The sequence below is a fragment of the Tachysurus fulvidraco genome, unplaced genomic scaffold, assembly GCF_022655615.1.
Source record: "Tachysurus fulvidraco isolate hzauxx_2018 unplaced genomic scaffold, HZAU_PFXX_2.0 HiC_scaffold_41_np12, whole genome shotgun sequence".
Lineage (NCBI taxonomy): Eukaryota > Metazoa > Chordata > Actinopteri > Siluriformes > Bagridae > Tachysurus > Tachysurus fulvidraco.
This window is the reverse complement of record NW_025927192.1, coordinates 66419-86418: the sequence shown is the minus strand read 5'-3', so window position 1 is coordinate 86418 and position 20000 is coordinate 66419. Positions and strand designations below refer to the sequence as shown.

Here is a 20000-nt window from a genome sequence, read left to right as displayed (position 1 = left end):
CACACACACTACACACACACTACACACAGTACACACACACACTACACACAGTATACACACAGACACTACACACACACACACTACATACACACTACACACACACACACTACACACTCATATATCAATACAATGATGATTTTTCACCTTTTTTGATTAGTTATTAGTTTATCATCATTAGTATCATGCAGATAAACTGGTAAGTAAATGAAAAGAAATGAAAGTTTTATGAGGTGATAAAAATGTTTTAAAACACACTAATAATTAAACCCAGTTTAGAGACTGGCCTTAGTGACTCCGGTGACGGTGTACGCGTGTCCCTGCACGATGCCGTTGGGAAGCACAGTGTTCGCTGCAGTGGGCTGAAAAATACACCACAGTCATAAGACAATAAATATAAGGATAATAATGTAGAGATCAGACAACATCCTGCTCATGACGAGCCCTAAACAGCCGTTCACCTTAAAGTATAAAGGTGTCTTTTAGTTCTACACACAGTTTAAGCTTCAAATCTAAAAACAGAGGATTTTGTCCTGAACGCCACAAAACGTTTAGTAGCTTTTTATCCCTGTACATCTGAGCAGTGTTGTGACACGTCTCCCTTCTGCCAGCCTCAGGGTTCACACACAGAATCATGTTGTTATAATAATATGTTCCCGTTAAATCAGTGCTGGTGACTGAGCACTACATGAACACACCCCGAGACACCTGGCCAGGTGAAGACGAGCTCAGACAGGAAGTGTGATCTCACACACATTCCTGTTACACAGTTTATCTGCATAGCAGGAGCTCAAGTTTAAAGAGTACAACAGTAAAGACCTCTCCTGCTCGGATGAACACTTTAAGCTTTATTTATTTTCCACAGATTAATTCATTTTTAAAATAAAAACCTGTGTTTTAAACAATAAATCACTTTAAACAGAGAGTCGGTTTACAGATAGAACACTGTGTAATAAAATAAAGTGTGATGTGAGTCACGCTGGTCCTGTAACAGCCATAATGTTAGTGATTACGCTCTCCGGTCACACTGCCGTCTTATACAGCACCGGAATCTGCATGAAAATAATGCGAGGAATTTAACAAAACCTGTAAAGATGTAAAAGTAAAAAGCTCCTAAGATGTTAAATGTCCTAAAATGTATTCGATCAGAAATCAGTCCTGATGTGACGGAAATCTCACACTTTTATATTAGCTTCAGCTGCCTACTTATTTCAACAAGCTCTGGCACAGTGTGTGTGTGTGTGTGTGTGTGTGTGTGTGTGTGTGTGTGTGTGTGTGTGTGTGTGTGTGTGTGTGTGTGTGTGTGTGTGTGTGTGTGTGTGTGTGTGTGTGTGTGTGTGCAGAAAGAATGTGTGTGTGTGTGTGTATGTGTGTGTGCGTGCAGAAAGAATGTGTGTGTGTGTGTGTGTGTGTGTGTGTGTGTGTGTGTGTGTGTGTGTGTGTGTGTGTGCAGAAAGAATGTGTGTGTGTGTGTGTGTGTGTGTGTGTGTGTGTGTGTGCAGAAAGAATGTGTGTGTGTGTGTGTGTGTGTGTGTGTGTGTGTGTGTGTGTGTGTGTGTGTGTGTGAAGAAAGAATATGTGTGTGTGTGTGTGTGTGTGTGTGTGTGTGTGTGTGTGTGTGTTAAGAAAGAATATGTGTGTGTGTGTGTGTGTGTGTGTGTGTGTGTGTGTGTGTGTGTGTGTGTGTGTGTGTGTGCGTGCAGAAAGAATGTGTGTGTGTGTGTGTGTGTGTGTGCGTGTGCGTATGTGTGTATTACCCCTTGAGGTGTACCACACCCGATCAAAGCTCTACGTTTCACTGCCTGCTCCATCAGATCCCAGAGATTATCAGGAGCTTCCATTAGGTCGAACGTTCTGTAGACGCCGCCGGTGAAATCATGCAGACCATCAGATATGTACCCACCGTTTAAAGCTGCATAAGAACCACACACTCTGACCAAACAAACAGAGAGATCTCACTATCACTAAAACACTTAGAGAGTAAGAGTGGTTCAATCTGAATGGTGAAACCTCCACACACTTGGCGTAGGCTTTCTCCAGCAGCGCAGGCCAGAACTCGTTACGGGTTTTACAGTGGACGAAGATCAGCTGTCCACTGAGTGTCGGTAACTGGTCATCGATCACAACATCCACCCACTTCCCGTGTCTGTAGAACTGTGGAGAGATCTCCAGATGTTGTGTTGCTGTTCTACTAAATGTTCTGCTGTTACATTTACATTCTTTACCTCACCACAAAGTCAGGAATGTTTCCTCACCCTGAAATGAAATATTCCTGCGTAATCCTTATCGAACGACTGACTGTCAGGAATGACCTGGTCCATGATGTCCTTCTGGAATGTAATGGCTCCTATTGCAGCCAAAAACCAGCAGTTTCCTAAAAATGAGAAGAACAAAGGAACAAAGAGAGTCTTACTGAGACTTATATATCGGCTCATGATGATTTCTGAATTTGTTTTGTTTAAACTACAGATTTTTAGAGCTGATCATGTGTTTTAATGAATGTTCACCAAGTTCTCCTTGTGAGAAGTCAAACCTGGACTCTCCATCTACAATAAGACAAGGATCATCCACCAGTTCCTGAAAAACATCATCAATGTTTTATTCTCAATCCTCAAATATTATTCTCACTCACTCACTCATCTTCTACCGCTTATCCGAACTTCTCGGGTCACGGGGAGCCTGTGCCTATCTCAGGCGTCATCGGGCATCGAGGCAGGATACACCCTGGACGGAGTGCCAACCCATCACAGGGCACACACACACTCTCTCATTCACTCACACACACACACACACACACACACACACACACACACTACGGACAATTTTCCAGAGATGCCAATCAACCTACCATGCATGTCTTTGGACCGGGGGAGGAAACCGGAGTACCTGGAGGAAACCCCCGAGGCACGTGGAGAACATGCAAACTCCACACACACAAGGTGGAGGTGGGAATCGAACCCCCAACCCTGGAGGTGTGAGGCGAACGTGCTAATCACTAAGCCACCGTGTCCCCCTCAAATATTATTATTCAATTCAATTCAAGTTTATTTGTATAGCGCTTTTTACAATAGACAACAAGCAGCTTTACAGAACATAAACACAGAGCAGAAGGTAAACATAATTAATGATAAAGGAAATAATGAATAATAAAAGGAAAAGAAGTAACAGAATAAAATTATTATAGTTCACAATGTGTATGTATTTATCCCCAATGAACAAGTCTGAGGTGACTCAGGTGACTGTGGGGAGGAAAAACTCCTTTAGATGGTAAAGGAAGGAACCTTGAGAGGAACCAGACTCAAAGGGGAACCTCATCCTCATCTGGGTGACACTGGGGGTGTGATTATATAACCTCATCCTCATCTGGGTGACACTGGGGGTGTGATTATATAACCTCATCCTCATCTGGGTGACACTGGGGGTGTGATTATATAACCTCATCCTCATCTGGGTGACACTGGGGGTGTGATTATATAACCTCATCCTCATCTGGGTGACACTGGGGGTGTGATTATATAACCTCATCCTCATCTGGGTGACACTGGGGGTGTGATTATATAACCTCATCCTCATCTGGGTGACACTGGGGGTGTGATTATATAACCTCATCCTCATCTGGGTGACACTGGGGGTGTGATTATATAACCTCATCCTCATCTGGGTGACACTGGGGGTGTGATTATATAACCTCATCCTCATCTGGGTGACACTGGGGGTGTGATTATATATATACAGTCTGATAAATGTTGTATTATTTGTTTCTCACTTATGACATCTATTTTATTGTCTGTCTGTCTCCCTGACTCACTGTCTCTCTGACTCACTGTCTCTCTGACTCACTGTCTCTCTGTCTTTCTGTCTCGCTGTCTCTCTGACTCACTGTCTCTCTGACTCAATGTCTCTCTGACTCACTGTCTCTCTGTCTCTCTGACTCACTGTCTCTCTGTCTCGCTGTCTCTCTGACTCACTGTCTCTATGACTCGCTGTCTCTTTGACTCACTGTCTCTCTGACTCACTGTCTCTCTGGCTTGATGTCTCTTTGACTCACTGTCTCTGTCTGTCTGTCTCTCTGACTCGCTGTCTATCTGACTCACTGTCTCTCTGACTGTCTGTCTGTCTGTCTGTCTCTCTGACTCACTGTCTCTCTGACTCGCTTTCTCTTTGACTCACTGTCTCTTTACCTGTCTGTCTGTCTGTCTCTCTGACTCGCTGTCTCTCTGACTCACTGTCTTTCTGACTCACTGTTTCTTTGTCTGTCTGTTTGCAATTGCTTTTATTTCTTTATGATGTCTATTAGTAAAATACACGATTGCATGGAGCTGAATTATACGTCACCTGACTCCGTCTATGTCCTCCCTTTAAACTTTATCTTTATATAGTATATTCTTCTTAATTAAATAACTATTTGTTCTCTAAAGTGAATATTTCTTAATTTAATACCTTTAATTTAAACTGAATGAGTTTGTATTAAATATGTGCCTTAAACCCATCTCTGTCCTCAAGTCCTACTCTCGCAGACGCTCTCATCCACAGAGCAGAGGTCACAATCCCAGTAACCCCATCTACCCTCCTCTGTTGTGTAAGTCTCAAACACTATTATACTACTAGCTTGATGAGTTGTTAATGGGCCATCAAACGTATTTGTCCATTCTCACGTATTCCATACACCTGTGAATAAACAATATTGGGTGTTGTGTCTATCAAGGCTAAATGTTCTGAAGCAGCTAAAATAAAGACTGCACTGTAGGAAACGATTCTGTGGTCATGTAGATTTGAATTAATGTTTTTCGTTAAAATGTATTCAATATAATTGTGTTTTTGATTTTGAGGCAAATATTTAATTAAATTAAAAAAAGTTTGGAATAAAATCTACCCATTGCAGTTAAATAAATCTTAAGCATTATATTTATCTAATCCCAAATGGAGAGAATATTCAGTGAATTCAAATTAATGCAATTTATATATATTTGGCTGAATAACCATTACTTATAAAAATAAATAAACTAAACACAAATAACAAATTTTAACTTTCCAACCTCTACTTAGCATATATGGTGTCTGTAACATAAATATACAAGTTACAAGGTGAACCTAAGTGTATGCCTAAATGTAATGAAATAAGTCACGTCAAAATATATTAAAATTGCATCAAAACTAAGTAATTATAACATAATATTTTAAGTATATGACTGAGCCACATGATATGCAAATCTGGAGAAAACTGGATCCATCTGGTGATACTTTCTGTAAACTAAGCAAAATATTTGATTTTGAGTTTTTGACATTAAATACTTAAATACTTATGAAAGTCTAGTTTGTACAAGTAAGTTGTTGTATGAAAGGAGGAACGAGTGTGCACGCGACTGTGTGACTGCTAAAAGCAGTGTGCCTCCATCGAATGAATGTTCTAGTGGTTAATTTGTTTATTTCAGAGGAATATGACCATGCATCGCGTTGGCACGTGTGCATTAAGATAATTCGGACGAAGCTGTTCCCGCCCTGGTCCGTGTAATATTAGGTCTTTTTAATATATACAATCTTTTACTGAAAAGGTCTATGTTAGTAATGTTTTAAACTCATGGTATCTTAAGTATGTAACCTAGTGAGCAGCATTAATGTATTCAATGTTAGAGATTTAAGCACTTATGTACGTCGCTCTGGATAAGGGTGTGGGGCTAATTCCTAAGTGAGAGGTTATTAAACAGCAGTAAATCATGGTGAATACGTTACCATGACAACCACAGTTCACACATAATACTGACTCCAATACCAAGTTAAATATTAGGTAGATAAAATGTTGGTTATTAAGGAATGTTTATCATCATTTATGATTTGTCACAAACTGAAGAGTACACTGTAGTGTATAATGCATTAATAATGTGTGTATGACAGTTCATAAGAAGTGATAAATGTGAACATACCGATGGTCTCTTCCACACCACTTTACCCACTTGAGTACGTGCCAGCAGGCCCGAGCCGATGGCACGCCGAGCTGCAGGAAACTTATCGTCCACAAACAGCTCTTTATTGTTCAGACATTTCTGACGAAGTTTGAGAAAATCCTGATCCTGAAATTTCTGAGGATTGTTAAGATCCCCGTCCACATTCAGCTTACGGCGCTTATTCTTCTGAGGAGCCATGAGGAAAATTCTGATTAAAGACAAACATGAGACAAAAAATATCAGCTGAAGAAAAGCAACATGATTTATTACAGCATGAGGTGATGAAAATATCTGTAATTATTATTTATAGAATCAGTAATGCACTCGCTCTGATACAACTCACCTTGGGTTGGGGGAGGGAGAGAGGGAGAGAGAGACAGATATATATATATATATATATATATATATATATATATATATATATATATATATATATATATATATATAGAGAGAGAGAGAGAGAGAGAGAGAGCGAGAGAGAGAGAGAGAAAGAGAGAGAACAAATAATGAAACTAATAAAACTATTAATAAACGTTTAATTGTTAATTAAAATGCTTTAGATTTCTTTTATATATGACAGACAGACAGACAGACAGACAGCTAGAGGACCAGTAGCTTGAAACACTTAAAGAACATCTAAGGGAAGGGGCGTGTCTAAGGGAATGGGCGTGTCCCATGGAAGGGGCGTGTCTAAGGGAAGGGGAGTGATGAGACCTGTGTGTGTGTGTGTGTGTGTGTGTGTGTGTGTGTGTGTGTGTGTGTGTGTGTGTGTTTTACACAGAAGAATAAAACATTTTACACACACAACCACTTAACTGTAAAAAAAAAAGGCAGACCCTGACTTGTAGAGATAAGGCTGGAGGAGAGCAGAACGGGTGTGAACACGTCTGTAAAGAGAAGATAAACTTTTCTGTGTGTAAACGCTGAGCTCAGGAACTCAGGACCAACTCCACTGTCAGCTTTCAGTAAAGTCTTTGTTTCACATAAAAACCCCTGAGACACAAAGCACTTCTCTGGCAGAAGTATTTGACACACAGACATGTACAGTAAATATTTATTATACAGGGAGCTGAATGTTATTGTACTGTTACAGCAGTACTGTTAGGATCGAATGGTTTTAATGGTTTTAAATTCCACCTGTGACTTGTTGTGTAAGTAGAACATGATGCATATATACAGATGGTTCTGCAATTAAAACTAGGAAAAGTTCAGCATCATTATTGGTTACATGTAAATGTCCCAAATGTTCATTAGACTCCAAAATATATATAAAAAAGGACATTATTAGTTTTTAGAAGAATGAGCTAGTGGAATAGAATTAGGTGTAAATGTGACCAGATAAATCCTGTGTTAAAGTTATCCAGCTGAACTAAATTCAGCTCTTCAGTACTTTAAAACTTTCAGCATGATAACAGACTGGAGACTAAGATCCAGCTGCTGAAGCCTGTAGTAATAATATATAAATCTCCAGCTCTTACCTGAGCGTGTGGACCTGAGGGTCGTCTGTCGTCTCTCAGCTCCGTGTGAGACTCGGCTCTTTATTCTCTCCTGCAATAAAACACCTTTAATCCGTGTGAATGGAGCGAATGTTGTGCTTCTATGGGAGGAGTCTATTTCTACAGAGCTGCTGGTCTTCTCCTTCCCTCTCACCTTCACACCACTCAGTGCTTTTATAATAATACATCTACATATCTACAGCATTACAGTGCATTAGACATGTTCATGTGATTGGTTTCATAATTAAAATACATTTTATTATTGATTATTCTTGAACAAAGATCACTATTGGCTGCTGAGAAAATGGTTTCTTGTAAATAATAATAATAATAATAATAATAATAATAATAATAATAATAATAATAATAATAATAATAATAATAATAGGAGGTGTTTTTTAAACTAATTTGATCTTTCCAAAATTTGTTATAAAATTTACTTCTAATATATTATTATTATTATTATTATTATTATTATTATTATTATTATTATTATTATTAAGAAGAAGAAGATTAATAAGGAGATTTAAATTTATTTAGAGAACTTTTTTAACTAAATTTTCTATGCATTCATTTATTCAAGAAATTCAGTGTTTAAAATATAGTAATAAAATTAAATAAAGATAAAAACCAAAGTTAACAAAGTAGGAGTTAAATATCTGAGTTATTATGAGCCAAAGTCAAGACACTGAGATCAGACACATGTAAAGTCTCGTTAAAGCTCTCAGTTATTGTCAGCTCCAGCGTCAGATTCAGTAACTAAACATTTAAAAGTAAATTTTCGTTTTAAACTCATTTGTCATTTAATCATTTTAACAAAACAATGTTTGTATACTTTTTCATGATTAAGCGGATATGTAAATATTGAATATAAATGAAATATATAGTGTGACACATCCTGCTGTAATCAGACAGGAGTCTTCCTCAGGCTTCTTCCTCCTCCACCTTACAGCTCTATTACAGCATTAACTTTCTGCACACTGTTATTACATGTCATATAACTGCACATCATACTCAAGTATTATTTATTTATATTCTTATAGAATTCATTCTTTTTATTTTGTTTCTTAAATTTATTCTGTTTATGTCAACAGCTAGATTTCATTTCACTGGGCGGTGAAAAATAAATGCTTCGATCTTGAACATTAAGCTGCAATATGTCGAATGTCCGCTAGGTGGCGTTAATATATATTACACTGAAAATTAAATAATACCAGAAGGCAGAAAAGTCTTGTATTATTATTATTATTATTATTATTATTATTATTATTATTATTATTATTATGTAATAAGACCCACTCATAATGGAAGTCATAACTCTCAGATTAAATATAGAACATATAGTCACAGTGTCTCAGTCAGAAGTTATCTTTGACAATTATCTCATTTCATTTAAATTGCGCTTTGGACACAATATTTACAATTTACCATGTCACCGTGTTAAACGTACATTTACATCTGCTACTGCAGAGAGATTTAGCAACAGTCTCCCAGAATTATCACCCATGATTAGATCACCATCTGACCCACAGAACTTGATCAGGTGACTATTTAGAGTCAGTGTTTCAGTTCACCCTAAATATTGTAGCGCCACTTAAAAAGAAAGTAATTAGAGAAAAAGAAACTCGCATCCTGGTACAGTGACAACACACAAACTGTAAAACTATCAGCTATGAAATTAGAACGTAAATGGAGTCAAACTAAAGGATCAGTGTTTTGATTAGCATGGAAGGAAAACCTTCATAGCTACAAAAATCTCTCACTGCTTCCAGATCAGTTTATTTCTCCAGCCTTATTGTAGATAACAAAAATAATCCTACATTTTTATTTAATACTGTAGCAAAATGAACTAGGAATAAAAACACTGTTGAAAAACACACACCATTTGTAGCAGTAACGACTTCATGAATTATTTCAACAGAAAAATTAAAAACATCAGGCATAAAATTCAGACCATTAATTTAATACTAAACAATTTGATAGATAAAGCTGTAGATAATATTTATGTTCTTGATCAGTATTTAGTTTTAATCCCCTACAACAGACTGACTTATTTTCACTGATTTCTTCTTCAAAATATCGACCTGTAAACTGGATCCCTGACCCACGTGTTACTTTAAACAGATATTACCAGTAGCTTTACAACCCATTCTAAAGATAATACATTCTTCCCTTAGCACTGGTTATGTGCCAAAATCTTTTAAGCTAACGGTTATCAAACCTGTGATTAATAAACCTGACCTCGACCCAAACCAGCTGTCCAACTATAGACCAACATCAAACCTCCCCTTTATCTCTGAGATCCTAGAAAAGGTTGTAGCTCAGCAGTTATGTTCAGACCTACATAGGAATAATATACATGTAATGTATCAGTCAGGATTTAGGCCTCATCATAGCACAGAGACAGCGCTGGTTAAAGTGGTAAATGTCCTGTTACTGGTCTCTGATCAGGGTTGTGTCTCTTTGCTGGTGTTACTTGATCTTACTGCAGCTTTTTATACCACTGACAATGTTATTTTACTTTATAGACTAGAACATGTTGTTGGTGTTAAAGCGACAGCTCTCTCCTGGATCAGGTCTTATTTGACAGATCGATATCAGTTTGTAGATCTAAATGGTGACGACTCTAAACAAAGTAATGTTCGGTGTTCCACAAGGTTCTGTTTTAGGCCCACTGTTTTCTCCCTGTATATACTACCCCTTGGTGCAATTATTCATAATCATGGTAACTTCCACTGTTACGCTGATGACACACAGCTGTATGTTTCAGCTCAGTCAGATGTGAGTCAGCAGCTTAATAACATTGAAGATTGTGTGAAGGACATCAGACAGCGTACGCTTACTAACTTCCTCCTGCTTATCTCTGACACACAGAAGATCTTGTACCAGGACCACAGACAGACAGAAGTAAGCTTTCTGATTACAGAGTAACTCTGGATGGTCTTTCTATTACATCATGTGCAGCAGTAAAAGAGCTCGGTGTGATTATTGATACCGGTCTCTCGTTTGAAGCTCATGTAGATAATATCACAAGGGTGTTCTTCTACTAAGATCAGAAATATGATGTCATGACATGATGCAGAAACACTAGGTCATGTAATTGTTACTTCTAGGTTGGATCATTGTAATACTTTACAGCCTGGATGTTCCAGTAGGAGCAGAAACAAGCTCCAGTTAGTCCAGAACACAGCAGCTAGAGTCCTAACTAGAACCAGGAGATATGAACACATCACCTCTATCTTATCCTCACTGCATTGGCTTACAGTCAAGTTTCACATTGATTATAAAATACTATGATTAACCTATAAAGCACTTAATGGTCTCACACCACAGAACCTGAGAGATCTTCTGGTTCTTTATGATCCATCACACCTACTTCGATCTAAAGGTGCAGGATATTTTTTGGTACCTCAAGTACAAAGGTCTCCAGCAGGGGGCAGAGCTTTTTATCACAGAGCCCCACAGTTATGGAACAGACTTCTAATTAGTGTTCAGGTCTCAGACACAGTCTCAGTGTTTAAGTCCAGGATAAAAACACATTTGTTTAATTTAGATTCTTATGGATAGCTTTTCTTAGGTAAAGGAGCAGATCTGGAGGGTTCATGTTCATAGAGTGTTTGGTGAACTGGGATGTCTTCATGTTGTCTCCTTACTACCCTCACAAGTCACTCAGGTCTCTCTCTCTCTCTCTCTCTCTCTCTCTCTCTCTCTCTCTCTCTCTCTCTCTCCAGTGTTCTGAGTTCCTGATTGTCTCTTCTTACGGAGTCTCGTCACCCGGTGGTCTCCCTGCCAGAGATTATTCTGCAGGGTCAGTCAGTGTCTCATGGGATTGTTGTGTATGAAGCCACCCGGAGACTGTCATGTCTTCTTCTGTACCAATGTTGTGTCAGTCAGCTGTATGTTCTGGTGTTTATCAGCAATCAGGTCTGAGCTGAACTCAGAGTTTATGATGACCCATTAGTTCCTCAGGAGCTCTCGGCTGCACTGTTATAAACTGTTGTAGAAAGGACATTATTTACATTTACACTATTTACTGTAGAGTGTCACCCAGATGGGGATGAGGTTCACTTCTGAGTCTGGTTCCTCTCAAGGTTCCTCAAATCATCTCAGGGAGTTTTTTCCTCACCGCCGTCACCTCAGACTTGTTCATCAGGGATTATACTCATTATTATATTGTTTGTGGGATTCTGATCCACATAAATGTAATAAACTGTGTGTATGTGCTGAGATGGTGAGGTTTCTCTGACATAATGAGTCGTTTATCGAACACGTATGGAAGGAGTCTCCAGTGTCAATGCTTCAGGACAGAGGAGTTTTTTGTGGTTTCTATGGTAACAGGATAAGCTGCAGGGTTTGTGAGCGAGTAACTTGGAGATACACCTCAAGGAGATGATATATATGACATCACATATAATTTAACATCAATGGTTTTAATATGTGATATAAAAATAATTCATATATTACGGTTTTAATCGTTACGCACACACAATTTTCAGATAATTGGCTCAGGTGGTTTTGCTTGTCATTGTGCTGAGGGAGAGAAACACACCAACATTGACCAAAACAATACACAATTTAAGACTTCATTTCAGAATAAGGGATTAACCTGTGAACAAAAAGGAAAGAAATGATTTACATGCAAGCAAATGATAAACAAATGGCACAGAAAGTTCAGGTAGGTCTTCATCATCATCATCATCATCACACTCCATGTTCACATCAGTTGGATTTAATCCTGTGAACAAAAGAAACACAGATCATTAAAATAAACTCATAACTCGTGACATTTACAGCACAATGTTAAACTCACTCGGAGTGTAACGTCATCTGAAACGTCTGCTGAACAAATCAGTAAACAAATCTAAATTCTACTGTAGAGCAGACAGGTGTGACTCCACCCACAGGCTCCTCCCACTATGGGATAAAGCTACACCTATGGCAGGTTGATGAAGAATAATTTACATTCACAGCATTTGGCAGACGCTCTTACTTTGAGTACAGCGTGAGGACGAAGGAGCCGGTTTCTTTGGGCTTGTAGGTAAAAGGCACCACGAGGTAGTGTCCGGGTTTCAGCCTCAGAAACTCCATAACCTCCCTCCTGTTAGACAAGTCCTTGGACTGGGCCACTGGGGTACTGGAGGAGAAAAAGGCAGCAGAAAAGACTTTCTGATCCTTCAGCTGATGGAGAAAGAAGAGACAGTGAACAGTTAGATAAGATCTGATGCACAAGTGTAAATAATGTGAGGCTTAGAATATAAAAGTGTTCTTACATCTGGAGGAACCTGTAAGAACAAGAAGATAAACAAATCAGACACTTAATATATAATACACACACACACACACACACAGATATGTGCACACAATCAATCACACACACACACACATACACATACACACACAGATATGTCAGATATGTACACAAACATACACACACACACACAGACAAAACACACACACACAAACATACTGACACACAGACACACACTTACACACACACACACAGACACAAACACACACAGACACACACACACACACACACATACAAACACACACAGACACAAACACCCACACACACACATATACACACACACACACAAGGAGACACTGACCGCAAACACCCTGAACCCGATGTGATGGTTTTGGACATGACGCCTGTGTCTGCTGTTGGGTTTCTGCACCAGAGTCACCAGCAGGTTAAACCCCTGAGCTTCAGCTCTGTCCGTCTCTACAGCCGAGATATTCACCTTATACTGAGGATTCTTCCAGAAAGTCTCTGCATATAGAAATGATCCAGAGACTAATTTTATTCATGAATCGATTGATAATTAGATAATCATTACTACTTTGTGTCGGATTCTGCACACAAGGCTCCTGTCATTAGTGTCTTTTACTGTACATTAGCATAAAGCTTCACGTCTAAAGCTTCTACTATGGACCTGACCATCAGTTCAGCAGGTCTGTTCATCCGCTGCTAAAAAAACACCTACGTTTGTTCTCCATGGATCCTCCGGATGTCTTCTCGTCCCACTGGCCTTCATATGCCGTCATGGTCCAGCTGCGTTCTGATGATCCATCGAGGAACGCTGGGTTCTGACAGCAGATGTCCACATTGGCAAAGTTTTTGCAGAAATCCTCCACCGACATCCTGAGGACAGAATGAAGGAGATAATGTAATGTAATCGTGTAAGGATGATGTTTATTTAATAATGACACATTAATATACGTTTATAAAAAACAACACAGGGCTGAACTTTACCGACCCTCACTACAGATATCGTCCTGTAGCTGAATAATCGCATATGTTGTCCTGCTGCAACGTGATTGGCTATTTAAAGAACCACATGTACAGGTGTACCTAATAAAGTGGACATTGAGTGTATTTGAGCTCAGAACTTTTGCCATACATACAGATAAATAATTAAAGACTAAATGGATGTTTATCAGTGATCATCTGTTGTTTAAAGCCCAGTGAAAGTACAGAGATGAAGACGAAGATGAAGATGGAGGAGGCCGAGAGCCTCTACATCTTAATTAACATCACAGGATGAGACTCGGGTCTAATCTTCTCTCAAGAGTCACAAAATGTTGAAGTGTTTTCTGTATAATAACATTTTGTAAAATTATTTTGGTTTCAGTGAAACTACACAATGTTCCTCGATGTTTAGAGCCTGCTGTGTTGACCTTTTTTTTTACGGAGGGTGCCAATATTTCTGTCAGCCACAAATATAATAATGAATAACGCTCACCAGAACTCTCCATCATCTTTACTGTGTAAGAGCTTTGTGCGTTCCTCAGGTTTTACAGACCCCCACAGCGGTGACCTGAAGGATGGAGAAAGAGACGCAAATAAAACAGGAGATCAGAGCTGACGAGTGTGACGCATTAACGTGACGTCCCTCATGTCGGTCTTTTCTCACACTCTCCTGACACACGTCATATTTCTCACACAGAAAAAACTTTTTAACTATTTATCATATATTTAATAAGCCGCAGCGCCCAAAACGTATCAGTCCGCACCGCTGTCTCTATGGAAACGGGCAGGAACCGAGCGCGTCTCCCCTGGAGCTCTTAGTCGAGCCTGACACTTATCAGGCAATCAACAAGAGGCGACACAACAGCCAATCAGGAAATAGCATTATTGTATCTGGGTAAGATTTAACACAACAACGGATGAAAAAAAAAACATATTCATTAGAGAGGATATTTTTGATGGTCGGTTTGAACAAAAGCTCAACACGAAACAGCTTGTCTCTGGATGGGACATTGTCCTTAATCATGTCTCTGGATGGGACATTGTCCTCAATCATGTCTCTGGATGGGACATTGTCCTCAATCATGACCCTAAACATGTCTGGGCTTGTGCTGAACTTCTGAGACACGAGCAGCAGCTGAACTCCACATACCTCACACTGAGGTTCCTCTGTTTATGTGTGTGTTAGCATGAGTTGTGTTAGCATTAGCATTCTACAGTGTAGCTGAGGAGGCGTGTCTTCCTGTTTGTTTTCTCGTACACATGAAACATGATGATAGATATGTGAATGTAATGATTAATGATAGGGGGGGCATGGTGGCTTAGTGGTTAGCACGTTCGCCTCACACCTCCAGGGTTGGGGTTCGATTCCCGTCTCCACCTTGTGTGTGTGGAGTTTGCATGTTCTCCCCATGCCTCGGGGGTTTCCTCCTGGTACTCCGGTTTCCTCCCCCGGTCCAAAGACATGCATGGTAGGTTGATTGGCATCTCTGGAAATTTGTCCGTAGTGTGTGTGTGTGTGAGTGAATGAGAGTGTGTGTGTGCCCTGTGATGGGTTGGCACTCCGTCCAGGGTGTATCCTGCCTTGATGCCCGATGACGCCTGAGATAGGCACAGGCTCCCCGTGACCCGAGGTAGTTCGGATAAGCGGTAGAAGATGAATGAATGAATGAATGAATGAATGATGAAGTGCAGAGAGTCGTGATTAATGTGTGGTGTGATGTAGTGCTGCAGCTCAGCATCATAAAGCAGAACAAACAGACGTGTGATCAGTGATCAGTGGTGATGAGTGTGTGTAAACTACCTGTCACTCCAGTCACCGTTCCACTCTTTATGTCCCCATGGGTTCAGGAGACGCACCAGTTTAACTGACTCCCCTTCACTCATCACCTGTCACACACACACACACACACACACACACACAATACATACACACAATACACACAGACACAATACAAACAGACACAAACACACACAAACAAAACACACACACAAACAAAACACACACACACAGACACACACACACACACATTACGTATAAATTTAAATATCCTACCCAAGTGGGAAATCAACACAAACAGGTGAAGAAATTAACTGAACTCTTGTGAAACAACATTTAAGGTCAGAGTTTAAATAATTAACCATGAAATGTTCATCAGAAGAGAGATCAGAGTTTAATCTCACACTTTTATACATTATTCTGTTCATGAGAATTATTTAATAAGAACTTCATTATTAACATTTTTCTCTTTTTATTACTGAACTTTTCCCCAGAGTTTTAACAGGTGTGTGTTTGGTCATTTCTCCTCCTTCACACTCGTGTCCCAGGCAGTGTGAGCACTAAACACAGTAGACAGAAGCATGTGAGACGTACCTTGGTCACTCCAGTGACGGTGTAGGCGTGACCCTCCACTATACCGTTAGGGAGCTCAGTGTTAGCAGAAGTGGCCTGAACACATAACAGATGCAGTAATGTAAGTTAGTGAGTGTTAATGTGGTGTGTGTCCTACATCACAGATGTGTATCAGTGTGTACTGGTAGTGTGTGTGTGTGTGTGTGTGTGTGTGTGTTTATAGGCTGCAGTAAAGAGACAGGACAATAATTACAGATTTAATGCTCATTAATCTACACTGTTAACCATGGAATTAAATAAATTAGTGCAACAAACTGCTGCAATGGTAATGAACGTTTTCATTCAGTATAAAGAACCGTCTGAGGTTGTGTGTGTGTGTGTGTGTGTGTGTGTGTGTGTAGTGTATGTGTGTCTGTGTGTAGTGTGTGTGTGTGTGTGTGTGTGTGTGTGTGTGTGTGTATGCGTGTATTGTGTAGTGTCTGTGTGTGTGTGTAGTGTGTGTGTGTGTGTGTATATGTGTGTGTATGTATGTGTGGTGTGTGTGTATAGAGTGTGTGAGTGTGTGTATGTATGTGTGTAGTGTGTGTATGTGTGTGTATAGTGTGTGTGTGTGTGTGTGTGTGTATTGTGTGTGTGTATTGTGTGTGTATGTGTGTGTGTATGTGTGTGTGTATGTATGTGTGTATAGAGTGTATGTGTGTGTGTGTGTGTGTGTGTGTGTGTGTGTGTGTTTACCCCTGCTTTTGATCCACAGCCCATACATGATCTGTAGGTTTCTGCTCGATGCAGTAGAGCCCAGTGCTCAGGATGATCTGCCTTCAGTCTGAGTGTTATATAAACTCCTCCAGTGAAATCACACAAAGCCTCAGATATCAAACCACCATGAAGATCTGCATAGGAGCCACACACTCTACACACACACACACACACACACCAAGACCACCATGTAGATGTGTAAAGGAGACACACACTACAATATTTCAGAGCTGTAAAATAAATATGCATGACGGAACGTGACGTACTTGGCGTAGGCTTTCTCCAGCAGCGCAGGCCAGAACTCATTACGGGTTTTACAGTGAACAAAGATCAGCTGTCCGTTAATTGTGGGTAATTTATCATCAATAACAACATCCACCCACTTCCCAAACCTCCAGAACTGAAAAGACATTAAAGCTCTAATTCATTACAGAATATTTCACAGTCGTGTCTGAACACTCGGTACGTTCAGTACGTTCACTTAAAGCTAATCAGTAATGTTTTAGTAGTGTTGTGTTAGGACTGATTAATGTACACACTCGAAAATGAAATATTCCAGCGTAATCCTTTCTGAACGACTGGCCTTCAGGGATGATCTGATCCATAATCTCTGGCTGAAATGTAATTGCACCGATTGCAGCCAGAAACCAGCAGTTTCCTAAAAGAATATTTACAAATAAATAGCAGATAAAATGAGAAAGGATGTTTTGAGGTTAGGGTTAGAGGTTAGGGTTAGGGTTAGGGGTTAAGGTTAGGGTTAGGGGTTGGGGTTAGGGTTAGGGGTTAAGGTTAGGGTTAGGGTTAGGGCATGGGTCGGCAACCTTAAACACTCAAAGAGCCACGTTTCTCTCAGGGAAAAAAACACAGGGAGCCACAAAACCCATTTGACATCTAAAATGAACGCGGCATATATCGTTTTTTACCTTTATGGAAAGTACAGAAAAAACTGTAGTGTTGCATTTATGAAATCAACGACCTGCTACCGGTTAAACGACATTTTATTTCTGCAGGCAAACAAAAATATTTTGAACATTTTGAACTAACCTTAACAACAAGACGCTCGGTCGAAGGTTACTTTAAATAAAATGTACAATGTCTAATCGAGTTCTCTTCGTATTCATGATCAGGGCTCTCAAGTTTTGAAGACAGGCAGCCGTGACATCTCCAACCCCCCAACGCGCCCCAATTGTTTTTGTTGGTTGTTGCGTTAAATCTTTCCCAGATACAATAGTGCTGCTTTCTGATTGGCTGTTGTGTAGCCCCTTTTTTTGATTGGCTGATAAGTGTCAGGCTCGACTAAGAACTGAGACGAGTTTGGTTCCTACGCGGTTCCACAGACACGGCGGTGCGGAGTGATATGTTTTGGGCGCTGCGGCTTATTAAATATATGTGTATGATAAATAGTCAAAAAGTTTGTCTGCGTGAGAAATACAATGTGTGGCGGGAGAGCGTGAGAAAAGACCGACATGCGTGACTGTCACTCTCAATGCGTGACACTTGATACCATTCATGACATCAACATTTTAACTTGCCGGCTGCAGCGAACCAAAACTGCGTCCGCTTCTGTGTGTCGGATTTCGCAAGTCGGCGGTTATGACGCATATTTTGAGCGACAAAAAATTTAAAGAGGGTTTATTTTTAATGTTACAAGAGCATCATAATCTTAGAATTTAGAATAACATTTTTTTAAACTAACTAAGATAAAATAAATTTAAATTAAATATATATTTTCCAAATCTACAGGGACCCACAGCAGAGGGATGAAAGAGCCACTTGCGGCTCCAGCGCCTCGGGTTGCCGACCCCTGGGTTAGGGTTAGGGGTTAGGGGTTGGAGTTAGGGGTTAGGGGTTGGGGTTAGGGTTAGGGGTTAAGGTTAGGGTTAGGGTTAGGGGTTAAGGTTAGGGTTAGCGGTTAGGGGTTTGGGGTTGGGGTTTGGGTTAGGGGTTATGGTTAGGGTTTGGGGTTATGGTTTGGGTTAGGGGTTGGGGTTAGGGTTAGGGGTTAAGGTTAGGGTTAGCGGTTAGGGGTTGGGGTTAGGGTTAGGGGTTAAGGTTAGGGTTAGGGGTTAAGGTTAGGGGTTGGGGTTAGGGTTAGGGGTTAAGGTTAGGGTTAGGGGTTAAGGTTAGGGTTAGGGGTTAAGGTTAGGGTTTGGGTTTGGGGTTAAGGTTAGGGTTAGCGGTTAGGGGTTAAGATCATGAGAAGACGAGCAACACAGGAATTGTAAAAAAAAAAAAAAAAAAACAACAAACATGAACAATAAAAAAAGAAAAAATCTGATGCAACACAATTTAAATGGTGTCAAATATAGAAAAATCTGGAACATGGAGAAAAATTGGTGATGGAACCACTGTTAATATCTGATTAAATACTAACTCTTCTTTGTTTTTATCTAAATCACTATCCAGAGTCTAAATGGTGATGATGGTGTGTAGTAGACACAACACATTGTGATTAAACTCACCGAGTTCTCCCTGAGCAAGGTCAAACCTGGACTCGCCACCAACAACAAGATGAGGATCAGGCACCATTTTCTGTGAGAGAAGTGGAAATAAGTCACATGAACATCTCAGCAACATCTGAGACAGAAGCCATGAAACACAGGTGATAAAAGTTGCAGTGAAGAGACTGTGGAAGACCTACACAGTGAGAGACTAGTAAAAGTCTGTGACTGTGACTGAGATGAGCTGCGAGTGTGAACTCAGACCTGACTGAATCCTGACACAGTTAAAGTTCACCTCAGAACAGTGTGGTGACATTGTCTAGGTAATCAGGAACCACCAGAACGTACAGTAACTGCAGAAGAAAAGGTGGTGTGAAGAGTCTGATCTGCCACTAATCCTCCGACACACAAAAGGAGACACTCGTGTAGCATTTCTCTTTAGGGGTGAAAAGTTAACGTCCCTGCAGGTTATCTACATACGAATGGTTTATAATTACACTGTGTGATGAGCTCTAAGTAGTCTGTCAAAAAAAAAAAAAAACAGCTGCCCTAAGAAAGAGACATGAAGGTGCTAAGCAGAGAGGAATAGTCCTGGAATAAATAAATAAATAAATAAATAAATAAATAAATAAATAAATAAATAAATGTGTGAGATTTTTCAGTCCTAGATATAACAATCAGCATTTAATAACATATTTCTTTGACTTTTATTATTATTATTATTATTATTATTATTATTATTATTATTATTATTATTATTATTAA

The 20000-nt window shown here is 39.7% G+C and overlaps 1 protein-coding gene and 1 pseudogene across 6 annotated transcripts in view; both read right to left on the bottom strand.

The window, feature by feature from the left end:
- The window catches only part of LOC113649841 (calpain-8-like), an 11221-nt gene extending 3648 nt beyond the window's left edge, over window positions 1-7573 (bottom strand). The window contains exons 1-8 of one of the 6 annotated variants that reach the window (XM_047809775.1): window positions 7418-7519; window positions 6776-6826; window positions 5919-6147; window positions 2505-2574; window positions 2253-2371; window positions 2018-2151; window positions 1755-1929; window positions 285-359 (exon numbers count right to left, since the gene is read on the bottom strand). In XM_047809775.1, the coding sequence (XP_047665731.1) occupies window positions 285-359; window positions 1755-1929; window positions 2018-2151; window positions 2253-2371; window positions 2505-2574; window positions 5919-6137 (792 nt within the window). In that variant the 5' untranslated portion in view covers window positions 6138-6147; window positions 6776-6826; window positions 7418-7519. Of the gene's footprint in view, window positions 1-284; window positions 360-1754; window positions 1930-2017; window positions 2152-2252; window positions 2372-2504; window positions 2575-5918; window positions 6148-6282; window positions 6321-6755; window positions 6833-7417 lie in introns of those variants that run through there. The other 5 variants (XM_047809774.1, XM_047809778.1, XM_047809773.1 and 2 more) reach the window with 5 other exon arrangements.
- A 4273-nt stretch (window positions 7574-11846) lies between these two features.
- Window positions 11847-20000, bottom strand: part of LOC125140633 — a 9363-nt pseudogene continuing 1209 nt past the window's right edge.